The following is a 27305-nucleotide window of genomic DNA, read 5'->3' on the forward strand; positions in this document are numbered from 1 at the left end:
CACACACGCCGGCGGAGAGGGAGCGGAGGACGTGGGAGAGGAGCGCGGGCTGCAGCGACCCCTGCAGGCCGCACACCGGCGGCACAGACTGGGCAGCAGAGCCGCAGGAGCGCCGCTGACCGAGCTGTGAGACCTTTAGGTTCACATAATGATCAGAGACACGGGCAGTAAAAAAAAAAGGCACATTTATATTTTTATATCTTACATCAGATTTACGAGCTTTTTTTCAGTTCAGGTCATTTTTTTCTTCCCTTAATATTTAAATTATTAATATTTTTTGTTTATTTATTCGTTTATTTTTTTTTTTTTTATTTTATTTGCCTTTAGCTTCACAGATTTTTGTTTATTTGTTTGTTTTTGATCAAAGACGACCACAAACCAAACGCTGGTTTGAGCGCGGAGTCAAGGAGGCCATTTGCGTGAAAAGGGAAAGACCATCTCTGAATGGAGGAGGGGGCCTAAGGGTCCATCTGTCACCATCTTACACGCTGTGACTGCAGCCATTCCCCAACTCTCTGTGAATGGGACTCATGGCCATTAGACTGAAGAAGTCACCTGGATGAGTGACGAAACGTTTCTCCCACTGAAAACGTCCAGATGAACAGAATCAACTTTTGGAGATGTTTTTTCTCTACTCCGTTTCTATTTTATGGCACATTGCGTTGTTTTTTATATAACGTTATAATTCTTCATTTTTTGCTTTTTATGAATTACTTTTTTTTCTCTTCAATTTTTTGGATGAGCTTAAGGCCGCTATCGAAGCATCCTGGGCCTCCATAACACCTCAGCAGTGCCACAGGCTGATTGCCTCCATGCCACGCCGCACTGAAGCAGTCATTTCTGCAAGAGGATTCCCGACCAAGTATTGAGTGCATAACTGAACATAATTATTTGAAGGTTGACTTTTTTTGTATTAAAAACACTTTTCTTTTATTGGTCGGATGAAATATGCTAATTTTTTGAGATAGGAATTTTGGGTTTTCATGAGTTATGTATGCCAAAATCATCAATATTAAAACAATGAAAGGCTTGAACTACTTCAGTTGTGTGTAATGAATCTAAAATATATGAAAGTCTAATGTTTATCAGTACATTACAGGAAATAATGAACTTTATCACAATATGCTAATTTTTTGAGAAGGACCTGTATATTTTCACTCCATTGTATTGTGGATGAAAAATTCATTTTGTACATTTTTGTATTTGAACCCTTTGGTTGTTTCTTATTCTGCAGCTAAAATTATTCTCACATGTTGCTTTATTAATAGGTAAAGCTGGTTTTGTTGAGTAACGTTAGCGTAATTAATAACACCATGTACATTCTGACCTCCATGATCAGAGCTGTTGATCGAGCTGAAGTTCACAGTGTTGAAGTTTTCCACAGCAGCAGGTGTGAGAAGCAGAGCAGACCTCCTCCTGCTGTCACTCGTTTTATTATATTTTATTATATATTTGTATTTATTATAGTATTATTATTTTTGTGCTGAATGCTGTTTTGGTCCAGTTTATCTGTTTTTGGTCTCTTTGTGTTTTGGTAACATGTTTGTTGTTCGAGTCCATTTTTCTTCTTCCTGACGCAGACACTGTCTTAGTCTTTTTTTCTTATTTTTGCCTCTTCATGTCTTAATATTGTCTTGTTATCACCTTATTTATTTATACTTGACATCTTATTTTGTTTCATTTTTTCCTGTTTTTTTAACTTTATTTCCTTTTTCAGAATTTTTATCACTCTCTGGTTTTGATAACTTTGTGTTTTATTTGGTAACTTTTCTCTGATTTGACTTTATTTCCTTTTATTGTCACCTTTTTTAAAAATTCCTTTCATTCTTGTTTCTTTTCACGTTATTTGTCTTTGTGTCACCTTTTCACGCCTTTCTTTCTGTCTTATTTTGGTTATTTGAAACTGTTTCCTTGTTACTAACGTTGAGCACCTTTACTTTGAAAATCTTCCCGGTTTGTGTGTGTTTGGCACGACCATTGACTGTAGAAAACACAGGGCAGAATGCGGAAGTTTGAGTAATATTAGAGAGGAAGAAGGCTTCGAGTCGAGCCTGAACTTTACAGCTGGAAACTTTATCTTCGTGCTCAGCGGCAGAAAACTGAACGGTGAGTTTGTTTCTGAACATTCGCGTTTTTATCGACTTCAAACTTTATCCTCACTTCCTGTTTTAGTGGTTACGTTACGTACATTTCAGGCCAGCATCAAAAATCGATACGAAGCTCACAGCACGTCCGTTTCACGAGGAAGTGCGACGCACGCCAGGCTTCATTCAGAATTAGGTCAATTTTATTTTCTAGGGTCGTTTCTGGAGAAAAGCGCTGAATTAAAATCATCGCAGAATCTTTAAATATTTAGTGACCGAGCCGCTCTTCACTTCGGCAGCAGCCTCTTCATCTTATCGTGTATTTGATCGCGGGCCGTGTGGGCTTAAAAAGTTGGTTTATCACTGAATTATCTGCAGAGTAGGGCCGTGCAGTGTGTTCAGTTTGTCGGGACACTCTGTAACTGGATCTGTAGCTGTCTACAATCAGACACTCGCTCATTATCAGCATTTCTCATTAAAGTTCAGTGTTGTGGTTCAAATATGACTGCAAGATGGCCGGCTGGCTGATAGCTTCATAAACTGCTCTTATCACACCTGAGCTGTGCTCACCTGCCCGGATCACTTTCGCTTTCACTACTGTGAAAATGAGAAATTTATCAGAAATGTCCCCACAGCTCCACGGAGAAGCTCCACGGACGCGTGCAGAAATACATTCAGTGACTTTTTTAGCGCTTTTCACTTCAGTTGTACTGCGTGACGTCATGTCGACCTTATTGCTGTTTATGAAGACAAACGAGCCTGACGCCATATTTAGATCTTTAGTGAGCTTTTTTCTTTCACTCTGTTTGTTTTTTAAGGCGGACTTTAATGTTTCGGCTGCTCTGAAACAGGAGTTTCCCATCGCTGTGCATAAATACACTAAATCTTTCCTTGAATCCAGATCGCAGCCACCATCATTTCTCTGTGACTGCTTTAGTTTTCTGCTCAGCAGCTTTAACCTCACGTTCATTCAGCGTTTTAAAAACCTGTAATCTCACCTGCTGTTTAGGTGCAGCTGGAGATTATCATTATTATTACACAGATGAATAAATGTTAGTGTGATTTTAAACGTGGTCACGTGGTTCCTGTGGAAGTGGGCAAGGATTTGAAATATTATAAAATGATTTCATCTCCCGTTGAATGTGACGTAAAACCGGATTCAGTGACGTGTGTCCCTAAACGTGAGCCCAGACCCCCTGAATAGGCGGAGTCTTTGCTGATGCTGTTTCCGGTGCTTCTCCTCTGTGAAGAGATAAAGTGTGCAGCTGCTCTGATGGTGGGACGAGCTGTAATAACGCTGCTGTGCTCAGAGCTGCCACAGTTTTCAGCCTTTCCTCTCTTTTCACCATCACCATGGTAACTGATGCTGGCTTGAAGTGTGTGTTTAAAAGTGCCACGTCTGGATTCTTTAACAGTTTTTGTGCTGAAGGAATTTTTTATGTATGAAACCTGCTGAGCTGGAACTTACCGACTCCACTGAATGGAGGAACACCAGCGTTGAACGTAACCTGCTCTGGAGCAGGTTGGGGCAGCAGCATAGGTTGCCATGCTGATGTATCTTTGCGGTTATCCTTTATGGTTTACCTGACAGTCCAGGTAACCCTGAAGTTGCCTCTGTAAGCCCCAGGCCCTGCCCCGTGCTGCCGGCCTCTGGTGTGAGATTCGAGTGAAATATTAGCGCTGCAGGTTTTTGTCCCTTTTAGAGCAGAAACCACGAGTGTGTGGTGTTTGTGATCTGACCTGTCTCTGTTCTCTCTCTCAGCTCCATCATGACTGACGCAGTTTATACTTCCACAACGACCCCAAACCCTGGAGACAGCTTCTGCCTGATCCCCTCGGCCCACCTGGACAGAAACCGCTTTATACTAAAAGTCGTTGAAGTGGTGAGTTCAAAGATGTTCAGACTCATGTGACTCTTCATTAGCCAATGAGATGCTTTCGTTTAGTCTATCCAGACTTACACTGGAGTACCAGGAGCATTCACTCACACCTGCAAACACACAAACTGTGTGAAACATTCAGGGTTTCCTCATTGTGTCAGCTCATTGGCTGAAACTAAAACGGGCAAAACTTAAACGTGTGTTTGCAGGTGTGCCGTAAAAGTCTGAGTCTGCTGAAATTAAGCTTCGTTTTTTTCATTTTACTTGTTTTGGATTACACTGAGCTGCTCTATGAGCTGACACTGTCCTCTGTCTGCTGCTGGCAAACACCTCTGCAGACTTTCAATTAAAACTGTTCAAGTAAAATATTCAGTTAAAAACAAAAATCATGACCTTCCTCAGATTTAAAATTAAATAATTAAAAGTTGTTTTTATTTTAAATCAATGATATTTAGTTGGAATAAGAATTATAGAGATTGGGAACATTTGGTGTTTAAACATTAATGTTGGTAAATGATTAAATTGTCCTTCAGAATAAGTTTCAGATATTTGTTGCCTGCTCTCAGGCTCTGGCCCGACCTGCACGCACTCTTTAAACTCCCTTTAACAGCGAGGATTGCGCCTCTGCAGGAAGACGGGCCGACGCCGGGCCCTTCCTGTGGAGAGGTGCCCAGTTTCCTGTCCGGTGTGGTGAACAGTAGCTCAGTTTGAAAGCTGTGACAGAAAAGCAGGTTTCTGATGCTTCAGAGAGGAAAGATTCATTATTTAGATGCTGAAACTGTGATTGTGTTTGGCATGTTGCCGAAACTTTGCCTCAGATGTCTTAAAAGACTCTTTGTCTCTGCTCTCTCACCTCTGACTCTGCTGTGGGTCTGATGTTTCTGTAACCATCCGCTGTGCAGCCCACATGGTGCAGGAAAACAATGCAGCGGCTGCTGCTGCTGCTCTGTGACTTCCATGAATTATGCACATGTGCAGTGATTCTCAGTCAAACACTCTCAGGTTCTCCTGCAGCTCGGTGTTGGTGCAACAGAGTTCAGCTCTTTACATGTCAGAGCTACAGAAGGAGTAGCAGTGAGGAAACGCACATGCAAACACACAGGGCCTCGGGTGTGCGGGGGCCTCGGGTGTGCAGATCATAACTGTAGAGCCCAGAGAAAAGTGACCACTGACCATCTTCAGGCTGGACCGTGTGAGATGACCTGAAGCGACGGGTGATGTCTTGGTGGCCAAGCCCAGCCGTGTAGCTGACAGGATCTATTATAGTTTCAGCTGTTTTCAGGGTCGTTACTGTGGAAACCCCCAAAAAACCGAAAGCGACCGGCTGCAGAGTCGATCCTCTGCGAGTCTCTGCAGGCTCACAGCCATCAGCTGACTGACAGGAAACACTGTGAGCATGAGAAATGGTGACAGGAATTACAAATTACACAGTCTGCACTCATCACCGGTCTGTTAACGATGATGGTGACTTGTTTGCTGCTTTAAAAAAAAAGACTTGTAACTCTGTGAGCACCTGAGTTGGATCCATGCAGGTGAGGTGATGCTGTAATGTCCCGGCGGACTTTGGAAACATGCTAAATGGGTGAGGAGTCATGAAGGTAACGAACAAAAATATCATCGCAGTAGACAAATCCTCCTGGACTGAGACCAAAACAACTCTGCGCACATGAGCGCTGCTTTCAGGATTAAACCAGGTGGACTTGTGCTTTCACCTCAGTTTGTTTAGGACGTGCAGCACGCTCCTCACACGCCCTCCCTTCAGGCTGCTCAGAGCAGGAAATGCCTCCGCAGTTTGTGGTGCGCTCACAGTCCACTGCCAGTAACCAGACAGGAAGCTGCTGCACTCTCCTGCAGATCTCTGTTTAAAGCGGGGTTTGCAGCTGGAACCAGATGTTTAACGGAGCCGTGAACAGAGCTGATGTGTCTTAGTTTGACCTCACGAAGTGCTGACCTGCTCATATTTAATAACTCCAAAGGAAGGATCCGTCATCGGCATAGTTTCGTTTCATGAAGGATCCATTCGCTTTTATTCTGAAAGTTCAGGTTCTGCTAACTAACTGCCCCCAGCACGTCCTGTCCCTCTGATCCAGTTCATACTGTGGTGGTTTTCGGCATCTCTTCAGTCTCTTGTGCGTCAGTCACACGTATTCCAGCAGCCGGTGGTGGACGGCAGCGCCCCCACCGTCATCGCCGACCGGCAGACAACTTTTCCAGCACTTGCTGATTATTTGCTCATCTGTTTGGCACAAAGTACTTCACAAACAAAAGAGCAGAGCAGAATTACGCGTGCGCCTGTGTACATGTATGTAATGATGTTCACAGCGGTGAAGCCCTCGCGGTGTCGCCTCTTTAACAGTTTGGCCGCGCTCCTCACAGATGAAGAGTCGTCTGAACCAACAGCAACACAAAACCTGCTGCTGAAGTCAGACGCTCTTAGATAAACTGTGTTACCGCCACACACCGAACAACTGCACGGAAACACTCACGGCGTGAAACGGGCTGACATCTTTGAGTGTCGCACTTATGTCATCGTTCCAGAAACAAGAAGCGAAATCTGTGTCAGCGGCTTTCAAGCTGAATTTTTTAAAAGTGTCTCTGCATCAATGAATCAAGCAGATATTCATACAAAACAAACGCAGAGTCAGTTTCTGTCCCTCCATTCTCATCCACTAGTAGGGGGCGGAGACTATCCCAGCTGGCGTTGTACTCGGACAGGTCGTAAACACATTTATGTGTATGACTTGAATCCTTTTGTGTCCTGACCTGTGTGCACCGGAGTGAGGACATTTTTATTGCTCCCAGAGCTGCATGGCAACCACTGGTTGGTAGGAAAAATGTGTATCTGTTGCTTTTGTGCAGCAATATGGCGCAAGTTACCGGCAGTTTCACTGCGAGCAGTTAGCGAGTGTTTGGAAACACGTCTGCGATCTGTTCAGGACCAGAGCACTCACCCTGGTGCAGCTCTCTCTCTGCATCTGACCTCTGACCTCCAGCAGCCAGTCGAGGAACGTGCCATAGTGTCTGCAGGGGCACGAGGAAGCGCGTGTCGACAGGCCGCTGTATGTAGCACACGGGTGCAGGTGAAATGCATCAGCGCGATGATGATGGCCAAATAAGGTCTGTGACTTCCTGGTTACAGGAGACGGGGATGAGGTCGCTTTGGTGCTTTTAATGTGGAGGTTCTGTCTAAGCTGAAGTGTGAATCCACACATCCAGTCTGTGGCTCTCGGCTCCGGGCTCGGCGGCTTCTGCCTCACAAACATCATCGTCTCTTTCATGAGCAGAATTTAACAGCAAAACAGGAAGTGGAGGTTCGTTTGTTGGGAACTGTTTTCAGGACAGATTAATGCGTATTAGCAGCCGGACGGTGACGAGCCGGATGGATTCATTGGCCGTGCTCCGTGGTGTGAGGGAACCAGTCGGTGTGTGTGTGTGTGTGTTTGTGTGTGTGACCTCTCTGTGACTGGATCTTCCTCATCCAGCAGCTCTTCAGGAAGCTGCAGAACGGGAAGTGAAAGTGTTGCGGAGCAGTCAGTTTGGCTGTCGTTAGCAGATCTCAGAGCTGCCGTTGCAACAGCTCAGTGAGGTGTTCGGTGGGAGAACGACGCCTGCATCCGGCCCTGGGAGTCTGGATGGAGCTGGCGCGGGTGGGTGCTGGGCAGAAAGAGGATGTGCGGTCAGATCTTTGTGAAACCTTCCTGCAAAATAAACTGGAACTCTGAAACAACTGAAAGCCACAGAATAAAGGAGGCCCAGTCTAATGTTTTTTCCATGTGGGCTCCACCAGAGCAGCTTTGCATGAGTCACAGTTCAAAATAATCCATGTTTATCCCCATACTCAGCCTTTGTCCACCTAAACTTCTGATTGGCTGCCCCTCATAACTACAGGTTTGTAAACCAGGTTGTAGCATTGCATTACACTTAACCCCAGTCACCACATGCATGTGCAGTCTGCCTCCAACCTGTTCATCCACAGAGGTGTAGTTAACACAGCTGATCGTTTGGGTGGATGTAGGCATTAGAAATAAATCAGTTCCTCAGTGATGTGTAATGTCTGAAGATCACTGCAGGCAGAGGACGCCGTGTTTCTGTTTCCTTCAGCTGTGAGAGATTCGAACAAACTGACATTAATCAGTTTTTTGCATAAATCATTTAGATCATCCTCATGTTGCTGCTTATTGTCTTTGTTTTAATGATGTTAGAAAAAATGTAACAACGTGTTAAAGTTGCTGCACAGATTCATGAGAATCGCTAACAAACACACACGTGCGCCTCCCTGAAGGTTAAAGCACCGTGTTTGCTGTTGTCCAGCTTCAATCCCTGCCTCTCCAGGTGCTTTCACAATAAAAGCTTCCCACTGTCTCAGTGTAAGTTTATTGTGAAGCAGACAGGAAGTGCTGAGTGAGTTTTTAACAGCAGCTTCACTGTGGAATCGTGCGGGGATTCCCACTGTGAGTTTAACCCCAGTGTGATACGTCAGCTGAGTGAAGGTGACACGGCTGCAGGTGCTGACGGCGCGCTGATTCACGCCGGGTCACGTCTGTCTGCAGCTCGCTCACCTGTCTGTGCTGAACAGGAAGTCTTTCGGGAGGATTTCAGGGTGTGCACGCTGGCCCGTGTACATCCGTCAGGTTTCTAAAATCCAGCGTTTCACGAGTGACGCATTTTTATTTTGTGGGAAACGGGACGCTAAATACTGTCAGTGTTTTCATTACTGCAACACATCAAACTTCTGCTTTTACAGCAAGATGAAAGGAAAAGAAGAGCTGCTGTTTTTCACACGAGCGACCGCAGAGCCGAACGCAGCCGGGTGTCGATGGAATTTACTGCAGCACTGTTTAAATATAGAGCGTTCATAAAAGAGGGCCATAAAGAACAAAACACATCTAAGACGCTGAGAAGGATCTGGACTTGTTGTAGTGAAGCTTAATGGAGCGTAAAGCCCTGATTTAAATGAGCTCAGATGTTCACGAGCAAAGGCACCAAAAGCTGCTTCACATTTGAACCCTTTAAAGCGTAATAGGAGGAACCATCAAAGTGACCTGAGCAGTTTCTGTCATATTTCAGGCTCATTGTGGAACCAAATGACTCTGTGTGCATCAGAATTCAGTGAGTGCAGCTCATTTGGAAAAAACAGGTTTCACCGCAGACTCTCTGTTCCAGGTGACCTCAATTTCATGCAAGTCCACAGTTTCCAACCTTAACGACATGTTTAGATTTATTTATATGAGGTTGTGCATCGAAGGTGAGACGAAGCTGTCAGCGTGGAGTTCCACATTACCACCCCGGGACGAGAGCGTCTTCACCCGCCCCGTTCTGCAGATTCGTCTCTTCATGTCTTCTTTCAGTTCCCTAAAATAAACCACTTTGGACATGATGGAGGAGATCCAGCACCAGTGACTGACACATGGTGGAGGTCTTCTACTGAGCGACGTAGAAACAGCAGAGTTGCACGAGAAGGTGCCGGTGAAGGTTCTTGATTTCCACCTTCCACCCACTCGCTGTGTTTCTGATTTGAACAGTCCGATGGTGGGAGCCTGACTGATGACAGTGATGGCAGAATTCAGTCTTTGCATATTTATGTTCATATAGTTCATATAGTGTGGGGAAGTGAGAGCAGATGACTCAGGATGTGCAGGATGTCAATGATGGGCACAAACACAGTGGCAGTATTTACAGAAACACTCAAAAGTCACTCAGATTCTCTCACGTCTTATGTTTTCTGCTCCTAGAATAAAGAAATACGCGTCCCTAAAAATAACCTGTTGGTGGTACAGAACAGTGTCAGAACATGTAATCAGATTACTGACAGAGAATGAGTCATGTCGGTGTTTCTGACTGAAGGATAAAAGTATTGGCGCCTTAAACCTTCGTCCAGAGGAGAGCCGCTCTCGGCCTGCTGACGTCAGGCGGTCTGCTTTTCGCTCTGTGGTTCTGGGTTTGTCTGTCTGAAGAAAAGCACAAAGCCTTTTTATAACCTAAGGCTCACTTTAACATGGAATATTCCTACAGTTAAACTCGCCACTGTAACGGAGACAGAGGCTGGCGTTCGGCTTAACCACGAGGATAAACACGCAACAGCGAGAGGAAAATATCCCTGCACACGTGCACGGCTGTTTAAAGACTCTGGTAGTTCATATTTAAATATGTTTGTTCCTCCTGATTCCTGATGATCCCGACTTTGGTTCCTGGTTCTTATCTGTTGGCGTGACGATCTCTCCTGGCTCTGGACGAGCGGCGACTCTACTCTGAGCTCTGTCTTTATGCTCATTTTGGCAGCTTTACTCCACCCGGAGGTCGCGGTGTGAAGAAGCCGACGGGACGGCGTCACCTGCAGAAAGCAGGCGTGCAGCTCTGACACGCTCCTCAAACGTTTCAGACAGAGCAACTCTGGCAGGCTTGGACTTTCTCGAGAGTGCATTCGACACATCATCGTGTACTTACATCTGGACCAATCAGAGCACAGTAGTGTCATTTCTTAAAGTTTCTGTCCTGACAAGTGGTCAGAGAGTTGGTGTGGTCCTGACTTCCTCCTTCCAGCAGTTAGTGGAAGCTCCACATCAGCCGTCCTTCTGCACTGCGCTGCTCTCTGAGTCATTTAAAGGTCAGTTTACATTCACAACACGCGTATTTCTGATTTCTGTGTTTGGAGCCTGGAAGAGCTCAACCACGAATTCCTCCATGTTTGTAGTCCAAACATCCCCCGCCCCCCTGCCTAGGCCCATACTGCCTGCTCTTTCAGGTCCCCAAACTCGGGGGGTCTGAGGGGTGAAGCGCTCCTATCGGCTCCTGCTGGTTTGCAGATCTCATGGTCTCGCCGCTGTGGTGGTTCAGATGTGCTCAGGGCGTCCTTGCGATGGCTGCTGGTGTGGAGCAGTTGCTGTTGTTGCCGCCCACACAGATCGGAGCGGTCGGAGCGGTTCGACCACAACTTCTCATGAAACGCAGCAGAGCTGGCGCCTTTGTGTTGTCACGCCGGCCTGAAACTGCCAGCAGCTGCTCAGACTGGAAATACACGTCACATTCCAGTTTGTCAGCTCACATCAAACAAGCTGGCTTCGTCTCAGATAAGAGGACGAAAAGACGAATACACGAGGCAGCAGCTGACAGAGACTGAAGGTCTCAGTTTCCTACAGGAAGAGGAAGTGGTGACTGTCGGGTCAGTTTCTCCCAGTGTGTCATAGTTGCAGCGTTCGATGCCGGGAGCAGACGTGCAGAATAAAACTGACAAATCAAACACGCAGAGCGTTTTTGGCCCCTCGTGAATATGTGAGCTGCTGAAGAAGCTTTTAGTGGGAAAAGTGAAACAAAATAACATTTCATGCAATTATTTCTTCATAATCACCAAAATGTCTGACAAAATATGAGAATAATCATTATTATTATCATTGTTCGTGCTTTAACGCAGGGATGTCAAACTGCAGCCCACTTTGATCCTGAGTGGGCCGGTCCACTGAAACTACACGTTTTATTCTAAGACTCAGGTTTAACTTGATGAACCTGCAGATCCATAGATCATTTTTTATTCAACTAATAAAAGACGCATCACGAGAATCTCTGCAGCCGTGGTTTCACAGGCTGTGACAGATTCACAGTAGTGTTCACAGGTCGGTCTCTGCTTTAGGAGAACATCTCGCTTTAACACGCCGACTGTTTGATGTATGAAGCAAACAGGAGTGGTCCTAGGAGCGATCCCTGGGGCACACCCTGACTTATATTTCTATTCTATCCTCACCTGTGCTGACCTCCTGTTTCTCCCTCAGGTGCTCTCCTTCATTGCCTTCATCCTGGAGGAGACGGTGGACAGCTGCTTCAGCTGCTCTCCTCTCTACTTCTTTGAGTTCGTCAGCTGCACGGCCTTCCTCTTCACCCTGCTGCTGCTCGTCCTCCTGTCCACTAAGCTGCACAAAAAAATCGGCATCGAGGACTGGTCCAAAGTGGTAAGAACCTGAAGATCACGTTTCAGTCCGACTCTTCTCCGCTGATGAACGGCTGCAGGTTAGCTTAGCATTAAGGCTGGAAACAGCTGGCCAGGCTCAAGATAATTAAAAGTGACATTAAAAATAGTAAAGGAAGGGAAAATAATATAAAACTATATTATTGAGAAATAAAAGCTACACAGGTGAGTATTTCAAGACTAAATGAGTGATTAGAGACGGTCCCACTCTGAGTATTGGAAACGTCTAAACAGTCTCTGAATCTGAACAGAGTTCATGTCTGGCTTTATTTAGAGTCACTTCCTCTTTCAGAGCACACTTTTATCTTTGATGGTCTTTGTTCAAACCCACTTCAAACTACAATAACGACCCGATCGACAGTCATTAGAGGAGCAGGTCGAGTTTGGCTTCCACAGTCAGATCGTGAGTGTATACTCGAGTCGGCCCAGCACTCGTTCATGTAGTCAGAGCAGCTGTCCAGAGAGTGCTGAACTAGCATTAACCCAGCAACACATGATGCTCGGGCTCCGTATTATTCATATTTCAGTCCTTTGACTTCAGTTTATACATTTAATTTTGTATCGTTTTGAATTTCTGGACAGATGAGGAACTATTTGTCTTGTTACTATTTTTAACCTTTGCTTGACTAAAAAAACATCTTTGCATTGGTTCACTGAGCTGCAGCATCAGAGCACGGACAGCCCGGCGTGCTTTCTGTCTGTGATGCCAGAGTAACCCTGAGGGAGTCGGGTACTCGTGTGAGTACTCGAGTAAAATCAGTCTGAGGAGGATGCGCGGCGGTGCCGTTTGTCCCGGCTCTCCTCCTGCGAGCTTTGCTGTCGTCTCGCACCAAAATGAAAACAGACGGTTTATTTTAGTCTCTCACTGATGACTCTTCCAGATGATGTTTCCCGCTCAGTCCTTCATCTTACAGCGTGGGCGCAGTGAAACTCGAAAACGAGAAGCGGACGATTTTCTTTTTGCAAATTCAGACTCAGCAGGGTGGAAAATGTTTGCATGTGGAGCTGCGAGTGCACCAGCTGTTCTAAACCTAATGAAGGTGCCAGCTTCAATCGAACCCTCGCCCTTTCCTTTAGAGTGGTGCCTCTTTGCCTCTCTCTGATTGGCTGAGCACAAACCAGGCTGCACCGACGCCCCCACCTTTTTTATTTTTATAGAGATGAGGTTTAAAGTTGGCCAGTCAAACAACGCCTTCCTGTTAAATCATTCACGTGGAAATGATTCATCTAAATAAAGATGCTCATAAATAACTTCAGATTAAAGTAATTAAAGCGTTCCCTCATTTTCACGTCCACATGGAAAAAAACCTGCTCTGAACTTTGAAGCAGGAAAGCGTGGGATTGGATGCGAGGAGGGGGAGGAGTCAGAGGGGCACAAGCATAAAGAGTTTGGTCCAGTAAAGTTGGCGTGAGTTCACGGTTGGTATTTGCAGCCGTTTAAAGGCCGATCTTTGAGAAATGGTGGAGCAGCTCCGGGATCATGGTGTCAGCCTTAACTCTGCTGACAGAGACGCTGCTTCCTCTGCTTTTTCAAAGTTTAAAAGTCATGCAGGTGAGCGTGGACAGGAAACAGGAAACTGAAGGCCGAGCCTTTCCGCTGCACTGATTTTCAGCGGCGCTCTCTCTCCGCCGGAGGCCTCAGCACCACCTTCGTGTGTGGAAACACTTTTATTTTAGGTTACCTGCCTGAAATAAAAAGAGGAACACAACAACGACCGCAGCGTGGTGCTCTCAATTCAGTTCAATTCAATTTTATTTACACAGCGCCAAATCACAACAACAGTCGCCTCAAGGAGCTTTATATTGTACAGTAGATCGTACAATAATATATTCAGAGAAAGCCCAACAATCATATGACCCCCTATGAGCACTTTGGCGACAGTGGGAAGGAAAAACTCCCTTTTAACAGGAAGAAACCTCCGGCAGAACCAGGCTCAGGGAGGGGCGGGGCCATCTGCTGTGATTGGTTGGAGTGAGAGAAGGAAGACAGGATAAAGACCTGCTGTGGAAGAGAGACAGAGATTAATAACAGATATGATTCGATGCAGAGAGGTCTGTTAACACATAGTGAGTGAGAAAGGTGACTGGAAAGGAAACACCCAGTGCATCATGGGAATCCCCGGCAGCCTACGTCTATTGCAGCATAACTAAGGGAGGATTCAGGGTCACCTGGTCCAGCCCTAACTATATGCTTTAGCAAAAAGGAAAGTTTGAAGCCTAATCTTAAAAGTAGAGATAGTGTCTGTCTCCTGAATCCAAACTGGAAGCTGGTTCCACAGAAGAGGGGCCTGAAAACTGAAGGCTCTGCCTCCCATTCTACTTTTAAATACTCTAGGAACAACAGTGTCTGCTCAGACAGCTGACGAGCCACAGAGTTCTTCTTCATCGTACCAATTAAAGAGAAACCTCAACATGCCCGCAAAGAAACACCAGACAGGAACAGCAGCAGCTAAATTTTCACATTAAGAGCATGTTGTCATAAGGAAGCATGATGGGAGGCATTTTAAGCCCACACTTCCACAGTCAGTGATCAGAGGTGACCTGTTCCCATCTGTTTTATTCCTGCTGCATATGAGGGGCAGCCAATCAGGAGAAAGTTGTCTTAGAGGGAGGGAGAACTCTAATGGCGGTCCGAGTGTGTGTGTGTTTTCTCTGTGGGATCTTTGTAAATTAAATGAAACTGAACAAAAGAACAGAGGAGCTGAAAAAACAGTCGATACGAGAGAAGCGCAGAGGCTGAACTTGAGATCGGACGCTGGCGCAGCCGCCATGACGTCACCCGAAGGTTTCAGGCTTCACATTTTAACACACGTGTTTTAGCCACAGCGTCGGTTTTCTGTTTAGCGCTCATGCCTAAAAGGCTGATGGCGTCGACCTGCTGTCGGGCAGCGTGGACGCCAAAGATTGTGACTGTGACAATGTGAGAACGAGGCAATGTAAGGTTGTCACAGCCGCTCCAGATGCATCTACTCAAAGTGCTGGACGAGTTTGAATCTCAGTGATCGGGAACATTTGTCAACATCACCTTTCACATCGGTACCACAGCGAGCGCCCGCCAGCTGTGGTGTGTTTAAATACGAGACGAGTACGAGCGGTCGAGCTTCGTTAGCCTCAGAATGATGGACTTATTCATTCCCACTAAACAATGAATTAAAACGAGATACGGCCCCAAACTGAAAGCGTGAACCGGACCGTGGATGCAGACACGCCCTACATCCGCCACAAGTCACACAAAGTCTAAAGTCTGAACTTGGTTTTATCGCAGCTACAACTTTAAAGACGTCCCAGAGTGAAACTGTGAGGCTGGAAACAATCAGAGTGAATGAATGAAGATTTCTGGACTGTAAAAAAACTGCTTTTCCTCATTTGCCTCCTGCAGCTGTGCAGCCTTCACAGCTGGAGCATGCGCACACACACACCACTGTGGCTGAAAACCAGTAAAAGCTGTCATATACCGGCGTGATGCTGCCACCTACAGTCTGCAGACTGAACTGCAGTTGTAGCCTCTAGTCCAGTGGTTCTTAACCTTGTTGGAGGTACCGAACCCCACCAGTTTCAAATGCGCATTCACTGAACCCCTCTTTAGTGAAAAATAGAATATGATTTTTTTTCAAATTCAAGACATAGATATGTTTTTTACTGGTGCACAAAATGAGCCGTGCATGTCACGGCGGAGGCTCTGCCGAACCCCTGAGACCGACTCACCGAACCCCGAGGGTTCGATCGAACCCAGGTTAAGAACCACTGCTCTAGTCAGAGTCTTTGAACTTAGAAGTGACTTTGAATCTGCACTCGTGCGTTTCTTACAGATGGTGTGGAAATTGAAAGAGTTCTTGAACACAAGTTTCTTGGTGTGATTATAGATGATACATTAAACTGGAAGTCTCATATAAGTCATATACATAACAAAATTTCAAGAAGTGTTTCAATCTTGAGTAAAGTAAAACACATTCTGGACCACAAATCACTCCACATTCTCTATTGTTCCCTGATTGCACCGTATTTGCATTACTGTGCAGAGGTTTGGGGCAATACTTACAAATGTTCACTATCATCAATCTTTATATTACAAAAAAGGGCCATAAGGATAATCCATAAAACCGGTTACAGAGATCATACAAATCCACTATTCTTAAAATCAAAAATTCATAGATTTGGTTCATTTTCTCACTGCACCAATTATGTATAAAGCAATAAATAACCTGCTTCCTGACAATATTCTAAAACTGTTTTCTAAAAGGGAACGGGGATACAATTTGAGGGGGGAATTAAATTCAAAGCATCCTTATATCCGCACAACATTAAAAAGTTTTTGCATCTCTGTGTGTGGAGTGAAGCTGTGGAACAGACTAAGTAAAGATATGAAGCAACGTCCGAGCACGGCGCAGTTTAAACAGCGGTTTAAGGATGTGGTTTTTACAGGGTACAGGGAGGAGGCAGAGATCTGATTGGGTGTTCTTGTCCAATATTTTCACATGTGTGCGGGTGCACGGGTATGTTGGTATGAGTATATATATCTGTAGGTTGTGTATCCTTTGAGGTGTTACTGGGGTTATTAAATATGTGTGTATGTGTATATATGTATGTATGGATAGATAGAAAGACATACATATAATTAATACATTTATTTTAAAAAAATACACGTAACATGTAATGTAATTGTAAGGAGGTATTTCTGTAGTCTATTGATTACTAAACAGTGGAAAAGGGGTGGGATTAAATAAGCTTACGCTTCCTGCTCCTGTTTGAACATGAAAGTTATTTGTAGTTGCTCGTTTTCCTTTTGTTTTGCTTTGTTTGTTTGTCTTGTTGTAATTCTATGTTGTTGCACTTTTTCAACATGTTCAAAATAAAGATTCCATCCAGTCAGAGTCCGGAGTGTTACAACTCAGATGGATCAAAACATTTTAACACGCATTTATTCCAAGACTGTTGATGGATCGTAGCTCTGAATGTGAACTTGGACTTTGATAAACCAAAGTGTGGATGTTTGGCTCTGTGTGTTTGATTCAGGATTTGGTTTGGAAGCTGTAAGCGGGCAGGATTGTCTCGATGAAAGTCTGTCACATGTGAGGTATTACAGTGAGGCCGTGAACGGTGAGTCGAGGGTTCAGCGTGCTGAAATAATCCAGACTGAAGGCTCAAAATGAAGCTTGTGTCGCTGTTGTACGTCACGCTGCAGCGCCTCCAGTTTGAGAAAAGTCCACCTTTATTGTTTTTATTGTTCCGGTCAGATTGAGGGCAGCAACTGGGAGACTGTCGGAGGCGCTCGTCTCACCTTCTTCTTCTTCTCTTTTACAGGACTTGATTTACACCGGGGTCATCGCTCTGCTGCTCTTCATCTCCTCCTGCGTCTTCGCCACAGACCGCGGCCATTTGGTTCAGGCGACCGTTGCTGTGGTGAGAAAACGTCCTCGGACTCACACTACCCTCCTTTCCTACCTCCTGAATCTTCCTTTTTCTTTCCTTCTATACCTCCTCCTTTCCTTTCCTTCCTGGCTGACAGTGTGTTATCAGGTCACCTACAGCAGCGCTCTTCTTCTTCTCTGTCGTCCAGGTCTTTGGCTTCTTGGCGACTGTGGCGTTTTTCGTTGACATCGGCCTGATGGTGAAGAGCCACGGGCTTCCCTTCCTAAACAAGGACAAGAAGCAGGAGCACACTAACGGCATCCAGCCGCCGGCAGAGGAGGAAAGACTCAAACCCGAGACAGCTTAAGCATCTTTCTGCTCATACGCGTGAGGCCGCTCATTACTTTTCCCAATATTCCTCTAATATGATGATGAAGGGGCGGAGCTTCCAATGCTGACCTCACGTCCATTTTTTTTCTTTTTAAATCCGGTTTGTAGTTCTTTTCCCAGCGCTGAGGGCGCTCTCTTCAGAAATCGGTTACCCGTCATCACCCTGTCACTGTGCAGAGCGCCAAAAACGAGAGACACTAAAACCACCGAACCACTAAATCTTCTGCTGTAGTTTAGATTGTAGGATTTATTTTTACGCAGTTTGTGATAAACGCTTTGCTTTATCGTCCTGTTGTCATAGAAAGAATCACAGAATGAAGTGTTTTTGAAGGCGTCGGCACCGATTGGTCCAAGTCTCTCCAGCAGAATCCTGATTTTAAAATATATTCTCCTTAGTTTTAATTTGAATGAAATGTTGCACACTTTTACCTCCTCAGGAAAATATTCCTGAAGTACCGTCTGTGTCCCTGAACGCCTCACGATGCTCAGGTTGAGACTGAGAGCGTGTTAAAGTCCACACAGTAGCTGCTGAGAGAGCAGCGGTTTGTCACGATTCGGCCAATTATTCATCATTCTTACTCGTGTTGAAATGACTCGGTGTCCAGCAGGGGGAGACGTCTGGTTGTTTAGTTGTTGCAGATGAGTTAAAGTTCTTTTTTTATTTCATTTTTTTATCTGGACCCTGTGGAAATGCAGTCCTTTGCCAAATGTGCCTTAGTCCTCCTTAAATTTCTCCCCGTGGACCAGTCAGGTTTATCCATAGCCTGTATCTAAAAGATGGACCTAGCTGCTGTGACATCACCCATTTGTTGGTGATGAAGGCTTTTTTTAAACGCTTTCACGTGAAACGAGCGACAGACTGTTTGATGATCTCGGTTTGTTTTCCTACCAGAGTCGTCGCCCCCTGCTGGACGTTACAGAGCATTAGTTTTCAGGTCTTTTAATGTTTGGTGTCACTCTTGACGTCATTTTAAAAGCGAAATTGTTCTTTTTATTTTTAAACTTAGTTTTTTACTTCCTGTTTGTGTTTGATATCTTTGATGCCGTGTACTCAAATATGAATATCGGGGGTAGTTTAGCAAAATCAGCTCAGAGCTTTTAATGATCTCTTTTAATGCTTTTATTAACTGTTATCACTAATTATTGCCTTGATGTTGGGCTCAAGCGCATCAGAGTGTAAATCATAGTGACTCTTGGTGATTCTAATCGCTGACGTGTGAATGTGTTAAATGAAACAATGAAAGGGTGAATATCAAAGTGTTTGTTTGAGGTTTTCTTGTCTTTACTCTCTGCTGTTGGCGGCTGAAGCTGATGTAGCTGCGGGTGTGTGAGGGCGTCGTGGATGGGAAGCCTCCACAGCCGGCAGCGTCATTAAAAAGAAAAGACAAAAATTACACTTGAAAATGATACTGCGTGCCTACAAATGATTTAAAATTGGAATGTGAGAGGAATCGAGCTCTTTGAGCAGAAATTCTCCTTTTCTTCCTGTTAGAAGCAAGTCCTCCCTCCCCTCTGTCACTCGCTGATGGGGTTTCTCACCAGTACTGTCGGGCACCTTGGAGTCCCTCCCCCTTCTCTGTTGTTGTGAACGTGTTCGTGGTTCAGTAATCCTCCGTCCCACTCACACCCACTCAAACTTCACTAAAGTCACATCAAACTCTAAATCAGTTTTATGCCCAGAAAATGAAGCGGACTGCAGTTTAAAGGCAAACATCCATCTGTTTTTGTTTGTGGTTTTTTACTACAAATGTGATATTTTTAAATGTTTAATTATAAAAACTGTTTTTTCTTTATTTCTGAGGTCTCATATTTTTTATCTTTTTTGTTTGTTTTTTTAAATTGCGTCCATTTTTCCAAAGTCTCAGGAGACAAAATAAAGTCACATTCAACATTTTTTGTTAAAAAAATGAAATCAGTGAGAAGTTTGAAATTCAGAAACATTTGAGAGCACATGAAGCAGCAGATTAATAAAGGACGGTTTTTATACAAACTTCTCTACATTTGTGAAAATGAAAAACACTTTATGATGACGAGGACATTTGTTAGTAATCAGAGTACACTGGAACACTTTTTCTGTGTGTGTCAGACAATCCAGAAATCTGAAATCATTTCTATTTGAGACCAAGTAAAGTTTATTTTCAAGACAGAAAGCCCGTTTGTTTTGTATATAAGTTTCTCTGATGTTTGGCAGCCTGTGTGTGAACATACAGTTATGATTTCATTGTCTGTAATAAATTGCTGCAGTTTCTTTCTGTCACATGATAAAGAGATTTTCAATAAAGAAACGTGTTCGGTTTCTGTTTTCACCCACATACATGGAAAACTTTTTGGACTGAAGGTGAGTTCTAGAAAAATCTGACCTCGTGTTAAAACCCAACAGAGAAATGGTGTCAAAGCACCCACAGCTTCAGGAGGGCCTCTGAGGAACTCTTCATTAAAATTACATCAAACTTATGACCTAATAAATATATTACTCACAATGAGGGAGGAGCTTCAGAGAGGGTGTGGACATCTTTGAGCCATGTGACCTCCAGTTGGTGGAAAGTGCAGACTGACGCACAGAGCAGTGTGACGGTTTCACCTCTGATGAACTTTTTATCACCACTGGATCAGGTTACTCTCAATCTTCATTAGTTTTACTGAGTGCTCGTTAATATTAACGTGTCAGAATCAGGAGACTTTGTTTCCATTATACATCAAAGTGCAACATGCACAGTAAAAGTAAGAAAGAAAAAAGAAGTACTGTGGGTAGCTGTGTGATCATGTGTGTATATGCCAGGGGTCGGCAACCTGCGGCTCTTTTGTCCTTATACTGTGGCTCCGCCTGGTTTGGGCAAATAAATTAGAAGTATTTCGCTGAAGTGTATTTTATTTGTGTTTAGTTCTTTTTTAACTTGTAGTTCTAAATTGGAAGATTATTGTGATATTGAAATATAAAAATAAAATTATATTCTATTATTTTTTTCATCGCTCAAAATAAGCGTCACACTCGCGGAAGCCGGTGTACCCGCCGAAACGCCGTGCATTTATCGAGACTTTCAACCCCAGGTAGGCCAATTATGGATCTCCGGATCCACATTATGTCAGCAGCTGTTCTCCACCGTGAACTATGTTAAAGACAAACACCGTTCACGCCTGACAGATGACAGCTTACAGTCCTGCGTAAAGATGAAAGCCCCGATTTGCAGACGCTGTGCGCAGAGGTTCGGGACCAGAACTTCCATTGTAAACATATCACGGCGGACTCGACGATGTTTGCATGAACACGCTTTTCAGCATCTCTTTATTGACCACTTTTCACACACGGTTGCTGTACGCATACAGCCGGCTGTAGCTTTTCAGCTCACAGCCCGACAACACAACAGCAGAGAGAGCACAGGCTTTAAGGCGGCGAGGCGTGATTGCAGGTGCCGCTCAGGTGCGTCTGCCTCCCCTGCAGCGGTGCTGCAGACCACGCCCCGCCGCACGCATTAACCAGGTAAAATACATATTTAGGCAGAATTTTGCAAATACCTATTTTTCATTTTTCAGCAGCACAGAGCTTTTTTCCAATTATTTTCTAAAAGTCAGGTCAAGGCTCCAACAGCCCAAAGGCGATATAAGGGTGGCGGCTGACAACAGTTTTTGTTTGCTACATGGATCATTTTAGTTCAGCTGGGTGTCTTTGCTTTTGTTATATTTCTGTAAGAGTTCAAAATGTGTTGATTACATAAATAAAATGTAATTTTCTCTGTAGCACTTCATGGATTACATAAGCAGCACACCTTAGTTGTTCACACAAAGCACAAAGGTAAAAAACAATATATACAGTGTTATCTTCATTTTAGATGTCAAAAAGTATTTGCAGCTCCCAGTGTTTTCTTTTGTGTGGAAACCGGGTCCAAGTGGCTCTTTGGGTGTAAAAGGTTGCTGACCCCTGGTATATGCAGATGACAATGACATCAATAAGTCTGACATCATCAGTAAGTAGAGAAATTTACATTATACACGCTTCCCTTAGGCAGCATCATTAGAAGACATAGCATACATTTTCACTGCTATGCAGATGACACGCAGCTCTATCTGTCCATGAAGCCAGGTAACACACACCAATTAGTTAAACTGCAGGAATGTCTTAAAGACATAAAGACCTGGATGGCCGCTAACTTTCTGCTTCTTAATTCAGATCAAACTGAGGTTATTGTACTCGGCCCTGAAAATCTTAGAAATATGGTATCTAAGCAGATTCTTACTCTGGATGGCATTACCTTGGCCTCCAGTAACACTGTGAGGAACCTTGGAGTCATTTTTGACCAGGACATGTCCTTCAACGCACATATTAAACAAATATGTAAGACTGCTTTCTTCCATTTGCGCAACATCTCTAAAGTTAGAAATATCCTGTCTCAGAGTGACGCTGAAAAACTAGTTGATGCATTTATTACTTCCAGGCTGGACTATTGTAATTCATTATTATCAGGATGTCCTAAAAACTCGCTGAAAAGCCTTCAGTTAATCCAAAATGCTGCAGCAAGAGTCCTGACAGGGACTAGAAAGAGAGAGCAGATTTCTCCTGTTTTGGCTTCCCTTCATTGGCTTCCTGTTAAATCCAGAATTCAAAATCCTGCTCCTCACATACAAGGTCTTAAATAATCAGGCCCCATCTTATCTTAATGACCTTGTAGTACCATATCACCCTATTAGAGCACTTCGCTCTCACACTGCAGGCCTACTTGTTGTTCCTAGAGTATTTAAAAGTAGAATGGGAGGCAGAGCCTTCAGTTTTCAGGCCCCTCTTCTGTGGAACCAGCTTCCAGTTTGGATTCGGGAGACAGACACTATCTCTACTTTCAAGATTAGGCTCAAACTTTCCTTTTTGCTAAAGCATATAGTTAGGGCTGGACCATTGCCGGGGATTCCCATGATGCACTGGGTGTTTATACACCTCTCTGCATGTGATCATTCCACAGCATGTCTTTATCCTGTCTTCCTTCTTTCACCCCAACCGGTCGCAGCAGATGGCCCCGCCCCTCTCTGAGCCTGGTTCTGGTGGAGGTTTCTTCCTGTTAAAAGGGAGTTTTTCCTTCCCACTGTTGCTAAAGCAGTGGGGATCATATGCAATGTTCCCTCTTATTTTTCATGTCTGAGCGAACACACAAACTCCCTGAGCGTCCCTTGGACCACTGTGAGCAACATCAGACGTGTGCACTGTAGTCAGGCCAGCATTGCATCCATCCAGGTTACGCAGTTTATTAAAAGAATAAAATTACAGCATTTACATTTCTGTTAGAATACTTTTAATTAAGTGCTTTAGCCCACTTACAGTGAAAATTACAAAAATCTTGTCCATGACCTGTGTAGCATATTAATGCTATTTGAAGTAAAAATGAGTTAAACTCCAATTTTGAAAACGCAACATTTTTTAAAGCTCTGACTTTATCATGAGTCTGTGTGAAGCTCCTGCTGTGGTCTGGGAGACAGTCCTGGAACTCTTTGTCTGCAAAATACACTATATAATGACCAATGTTGGGCAAGTTATTTTGAAAAAGTAATTAATTATAATTAATTATAATTACTAGTTAATTCTTCAAAAAAGCAAGTTGCAAAACAAAAACGTTTGGCAAACAACAAAGTTATTTGCAGCTATTTACCTAAAAATGCAGCCAAGGTGTTTTTTTATAACCATTTCAAACTATTTACAGAACAATCAGCTGTTCTGCATCAAATAAGAGTCACACAAATTATTTGTGCCGCTCCAAACAATAATTTCTGTCCACTATAAGATAAAGGAGAACACCACAGCCTGATACCTGCAGGCCTGACAGCAGCAGGTGTGTCACTGCTCCTGTTTCCACCTGCAGACAGCGTTCACACTGTAATCTGCCTTTGGAGGCTTTTTGGCAGAACTGTGACATTCAGCAGCCGCCTCATTGTTCTGACACACACAGCAAAACTATCGACTACACAACTCACTAAGTACACAGTCCAAACACGCTAAACGTCACAAATCTCTCACATCTCAAAACTGTCCCTCTCTCTCAACGCCGTCACTCCTCAAACTTCTCCTCCTCAAATGAATTGTTACGCATTTATTTTAATTTCAATTCAGGTTGGATTTTTTGTGCGTGCAGACCTCGTCAGCAGATAGCGCATGCGCGCAGCTTAGAGGGAACATTTGTGTTTCATCTGTTGTCTTTGTTAATGCAGGGTCTTTACCTTACAATACGAGCGCCTCGAGGCAACATTTGTTGTGATTTGGCGCTATTTAAATAAAGTTGAAGTGAACCGTGTAACGTTGACGTATAAAAGAAAGAAATATGTGCAACAAAAAAACCTGTTGCATAAATCATCCATGGCAAAAGCCGGTGTGACGAAATTAGAAGAACGATTGCAGAAGCCATATATGGATATTTTAGGGAGTGGAGGTGAAGGAGGGGAAAATCTTGTCTATCTTAACTCATTGTGTTTTTGTATTACTGTGAGAATTATGCTCATTTCTACATTTGAATGTGATGTAGGCAGGTTTGATGTATGGATGGGTGTGTGAATGTGAGGGTGTTCTATATTTGTTTGTATTGTGCTCTATAAAAAAAAAATTCAATAAAAATATGTGGGGGAAAAAAAGAAGAACGATTGCAGCCTGTTGGCAACAAACCGACGGCAATCACATCCTGACTCTCACACGTCACAACCCAGTGTTTCAGCGAACAGGGAGAGCTGTGGATCCAGCAGACATTCCCAGCAAAGATTAGTGTTGAATATCATCAGTGTTCACAATCTGATGATGCAAAGAGTAGAGGATGGTCCTCCTATCACATGTAGTTAAAAATAGGAGTTTTCATTATGTTCAAACTTGTTCGCAGCAGCCATCTATCACACATGGTAACATGACTCCCAGCAGACAGGCACTTTTGAAGCTTTGTCCAATGAATGATTCAAACCAGGTCAAACATCCAGGCAGACAGAGATTAGACCAGAGCACTTTATTAAAATTATACTGTGATGCTGATGTTCAGTGTGGTTTTCTTTTTGAACAGAGCTCAACACCCCACCGATGTAGGAGCGGTGCTGAGCAGGATCAATGTCCACAAGGCTGCAGGTCCTGATGGTATCCCCGGGCGTGTTCTCAGAGCGTGTTCTGGGGAGCTTGCAGGAGTGCTCACAGACATATTCAACCTGTCCTTGGCCCACGCTGTGGTACCGGCTTGCTTCAAATCCACCTCCATCGTCCCGATACCCAAAAACTCCAACCCATCTAGCCTCAATGACTACCGCCCAGTAGCCCTCACCCCCATCATCACTAAGTGCTTAGAGCAGCTGGTCTTAGCACACTTCAAATCCTGTCTCCCCCCCACCCTGGACCCCCACCAATTTGCATACCGCCAGAACAGGAGCACAGAGGATGCAGTCTCCATCGCACTGCACTCTGTCCTCTCACACCTGGACAACAACAACACCTACGCCAGAATGCTGTTTATAGACTTCAGTTCAGCATTCAATACAATCCACCCCTCACAACTCATCAGGAAACTGACAGACCTGGGCATCAGTTCCCTCATCTGCAAATGGTTACTGGACTTCCTGACCAACCGCCCCCAGCATGTCCGGCTGGATAACCGCTGCTCATCAACAATCACAATGAACACCGGTGTACCACAAGGCTGTGTGATGAGCCCTTTCCTCTACTCCCTCTTCACCCACGACTGCAGACCTGCCGATGGTTCCAACATCATCATTAAGTTTGCAGATGACACCACGGTGATTGGCCTCATCAGTGACAACGATGAGACCGCCTACAGGGAGGAGGTGGATCGTCTGGCTGAGTGGTGCGACACAAACAACCTGCTGCTTAACACCGAGAAGACCAAGGAGCTCATCGTGGACTACAGGAGGAATGCTGACCCACATCCACCCATCCACATTAAGGGGACGGCTGTGGAGCGTGTGAGCAGCTTCAAGTTCCTGGGAGTCCACATCTCCGAGGATCTCATCTGGACGACCAACTGCTCCAAGCTGGTCAAGAAGGCTCACCAGCGCCTCTTCTTCCTGAGGACTCTGAGGAAGAACCACCTGTCCTCAGACATCCTGGTGAACTTCTACCGCTGCACCATCGAGAGCATCCTGACCAACTGTATAACAGTCTGGTACGGGAACTGCTCTGCCTCGGACCGGAAGGCGTTGCAGAGGGTCGTGAAAACCGCTCAGCGCATCGCCGGAGCACCACTTCCTGCCATAAAGGACATCTACAGGAAGCGGTGTCTGAAAAGGGCTGGGAAAATCATCAGAGACCCCAGTCACCCATCACATGGACTCTTCACCCTCCTGCCCTCTGGGAGGCGCTACAGGAGCCTCCGGACTAAGACCACCAGGTACCGGAACAGCTTCTTCCCCACAGCTGTCAGACTCCTGAACTCTGCCTCCTGACATCTGACCCACGTTAAACTCATGGACTGAACATACACACACACACACACACACACACACACACAATGGACAACCGTACCCTCAAACACACAATAATAACATGGACTGAACCACCACTCACAACCACTAGCACTTTACCACTACTGTATAGTTCTGTGTAGATAATCATTCTGTACATACGATAATTTTTAATCCTACAACTGTTCATAACTTGCATAGTTCATATTTCTGTATAGTTTATTTCATATTTATATCCTGTTCATAGCCTGTACATACTTATAGTTATAGCATATTCATAACATACTTCACACTGTGTACATTATAACATACCATAATAGACCCATATCTGTAATATACTTACACATCTATATTATTGCTAATATATATTGTAATATATCTATATCACGGCTAAAGCACTTCTGGATGGATGCAAACTGCATTTCGTTGCCCTGTACCTGTGACATGTGCAATGACAATAAAGTTGAATTCTATTCTATTCTATTCTATTCTAACAGAAGCTTTAAATCTGATGTTTACAGTAAAAAACAGCAGATTGGAGACGGGGAGGTGAGAGGCACATCAGCAGCAATTTTGATTGATTGATTGATTGATAATACTTTATTCATCCCGAGGGAAATTGGGTTAAGGCTGCCAGCCGTGCCAACGCCATCTTACCCTTCCGACCATACATACATTACACAAACATCACGGGGTAGACAGGTCAGAGAGGTATAACCATGGAAAATGCACAACATGAGGAAAGACGAGGAGAAAAAAGAACTCCCCCCAGACTGAGCTCCAACAGGGAGATCAGTTTGAGAACAGAAAACACCTCAGCACATGAATCATCACATCTCACAACGTAGAAGACATAAGCTTCGAAGGCGTTTGGAGGGGGTGGGGGGTGAGTGCAGGTCTGTGTCAGTGTACATGCATGCGTGTGTGTGTGTGTGTGTGTGTGTGTGTGTGTGTGTGTGTGTGTGTGTGTGTGTGTTCCGTGTTCAACCGAGAGAAAGTGTCCCTTCACCTGGTTTTTTTCCACTGTTTGGTCATTTTGATGAAATGTTGCGACAAATAGGAAATTTCAATATTTTCTAATAAGAGGTAAAAAATAAATGAGGAAGTTCAGAGCTGACCACAAAGAAATCAAACCCAGTGTGTCAGTCAGTGTCTTCATCAGCACTGCTGCGGTTTGATCGCACGTTTAAAGAAGTCATTCAGTCGGCTCATTAAAAGGTAAGG

The 27305-nt window shown here is 44.4% G+C and overlaps 1 protein-coding gene across 2 annotated transcripts; it reads left to right on the top strand.

Moving 5' to 3' along the window:
- Positions 1-1946: 1946 nt before the first annotated feature.
- cmtm6 (CKLF-like MARVEL transmembrane domain containing 6) lies at positions 1947-19941 on the top strand. 2 transcript variants are annotated; one of them, XM_005456020.4, is made up of 5 exons: positions 1947-2106; positions 3847-3967; positions 11728-11904; positions 17223-17321; positions 17479-19941. In XM_005456020.4, exons 2-5 carry the CDS (start codon positions 3854-3856, stop codon positions 17635-17637), a joined length of 549 nt encoding a protein of 182 aa, XP_005456077.1. In that variant the 5' UTR covers positions 1947-2106; positions 3847-3853; the 3' UTR covers positions 17638-19941. The 2 variants fall into 2 exon arrangements, with proteins under 2 accessions (XP_005456077.1, XP_025767127.1); XM_025911342.1 differs by lacking the exon at positions 1947-2106 and adding an exon at positions 3343-3440.
- Positions 19942-27305: the final 7364 nt, after the last annotated feature.

This window comes from Oreochromis niloticus, linkage group LG11 (genome assembly GCF_001858045.2).
Source record: "Oreochromis niloticus isolate F11D_XX linkage group LG11, O_niloticus_UMD_NMBU, whole genome shotgun sequence".
Lineage (NCBI taxonomy): Eukaryota > Metazoa > Chordata > Actinopteri > Cichliformes > Cichlidae > Oreochromis > Oreochromis niloticus.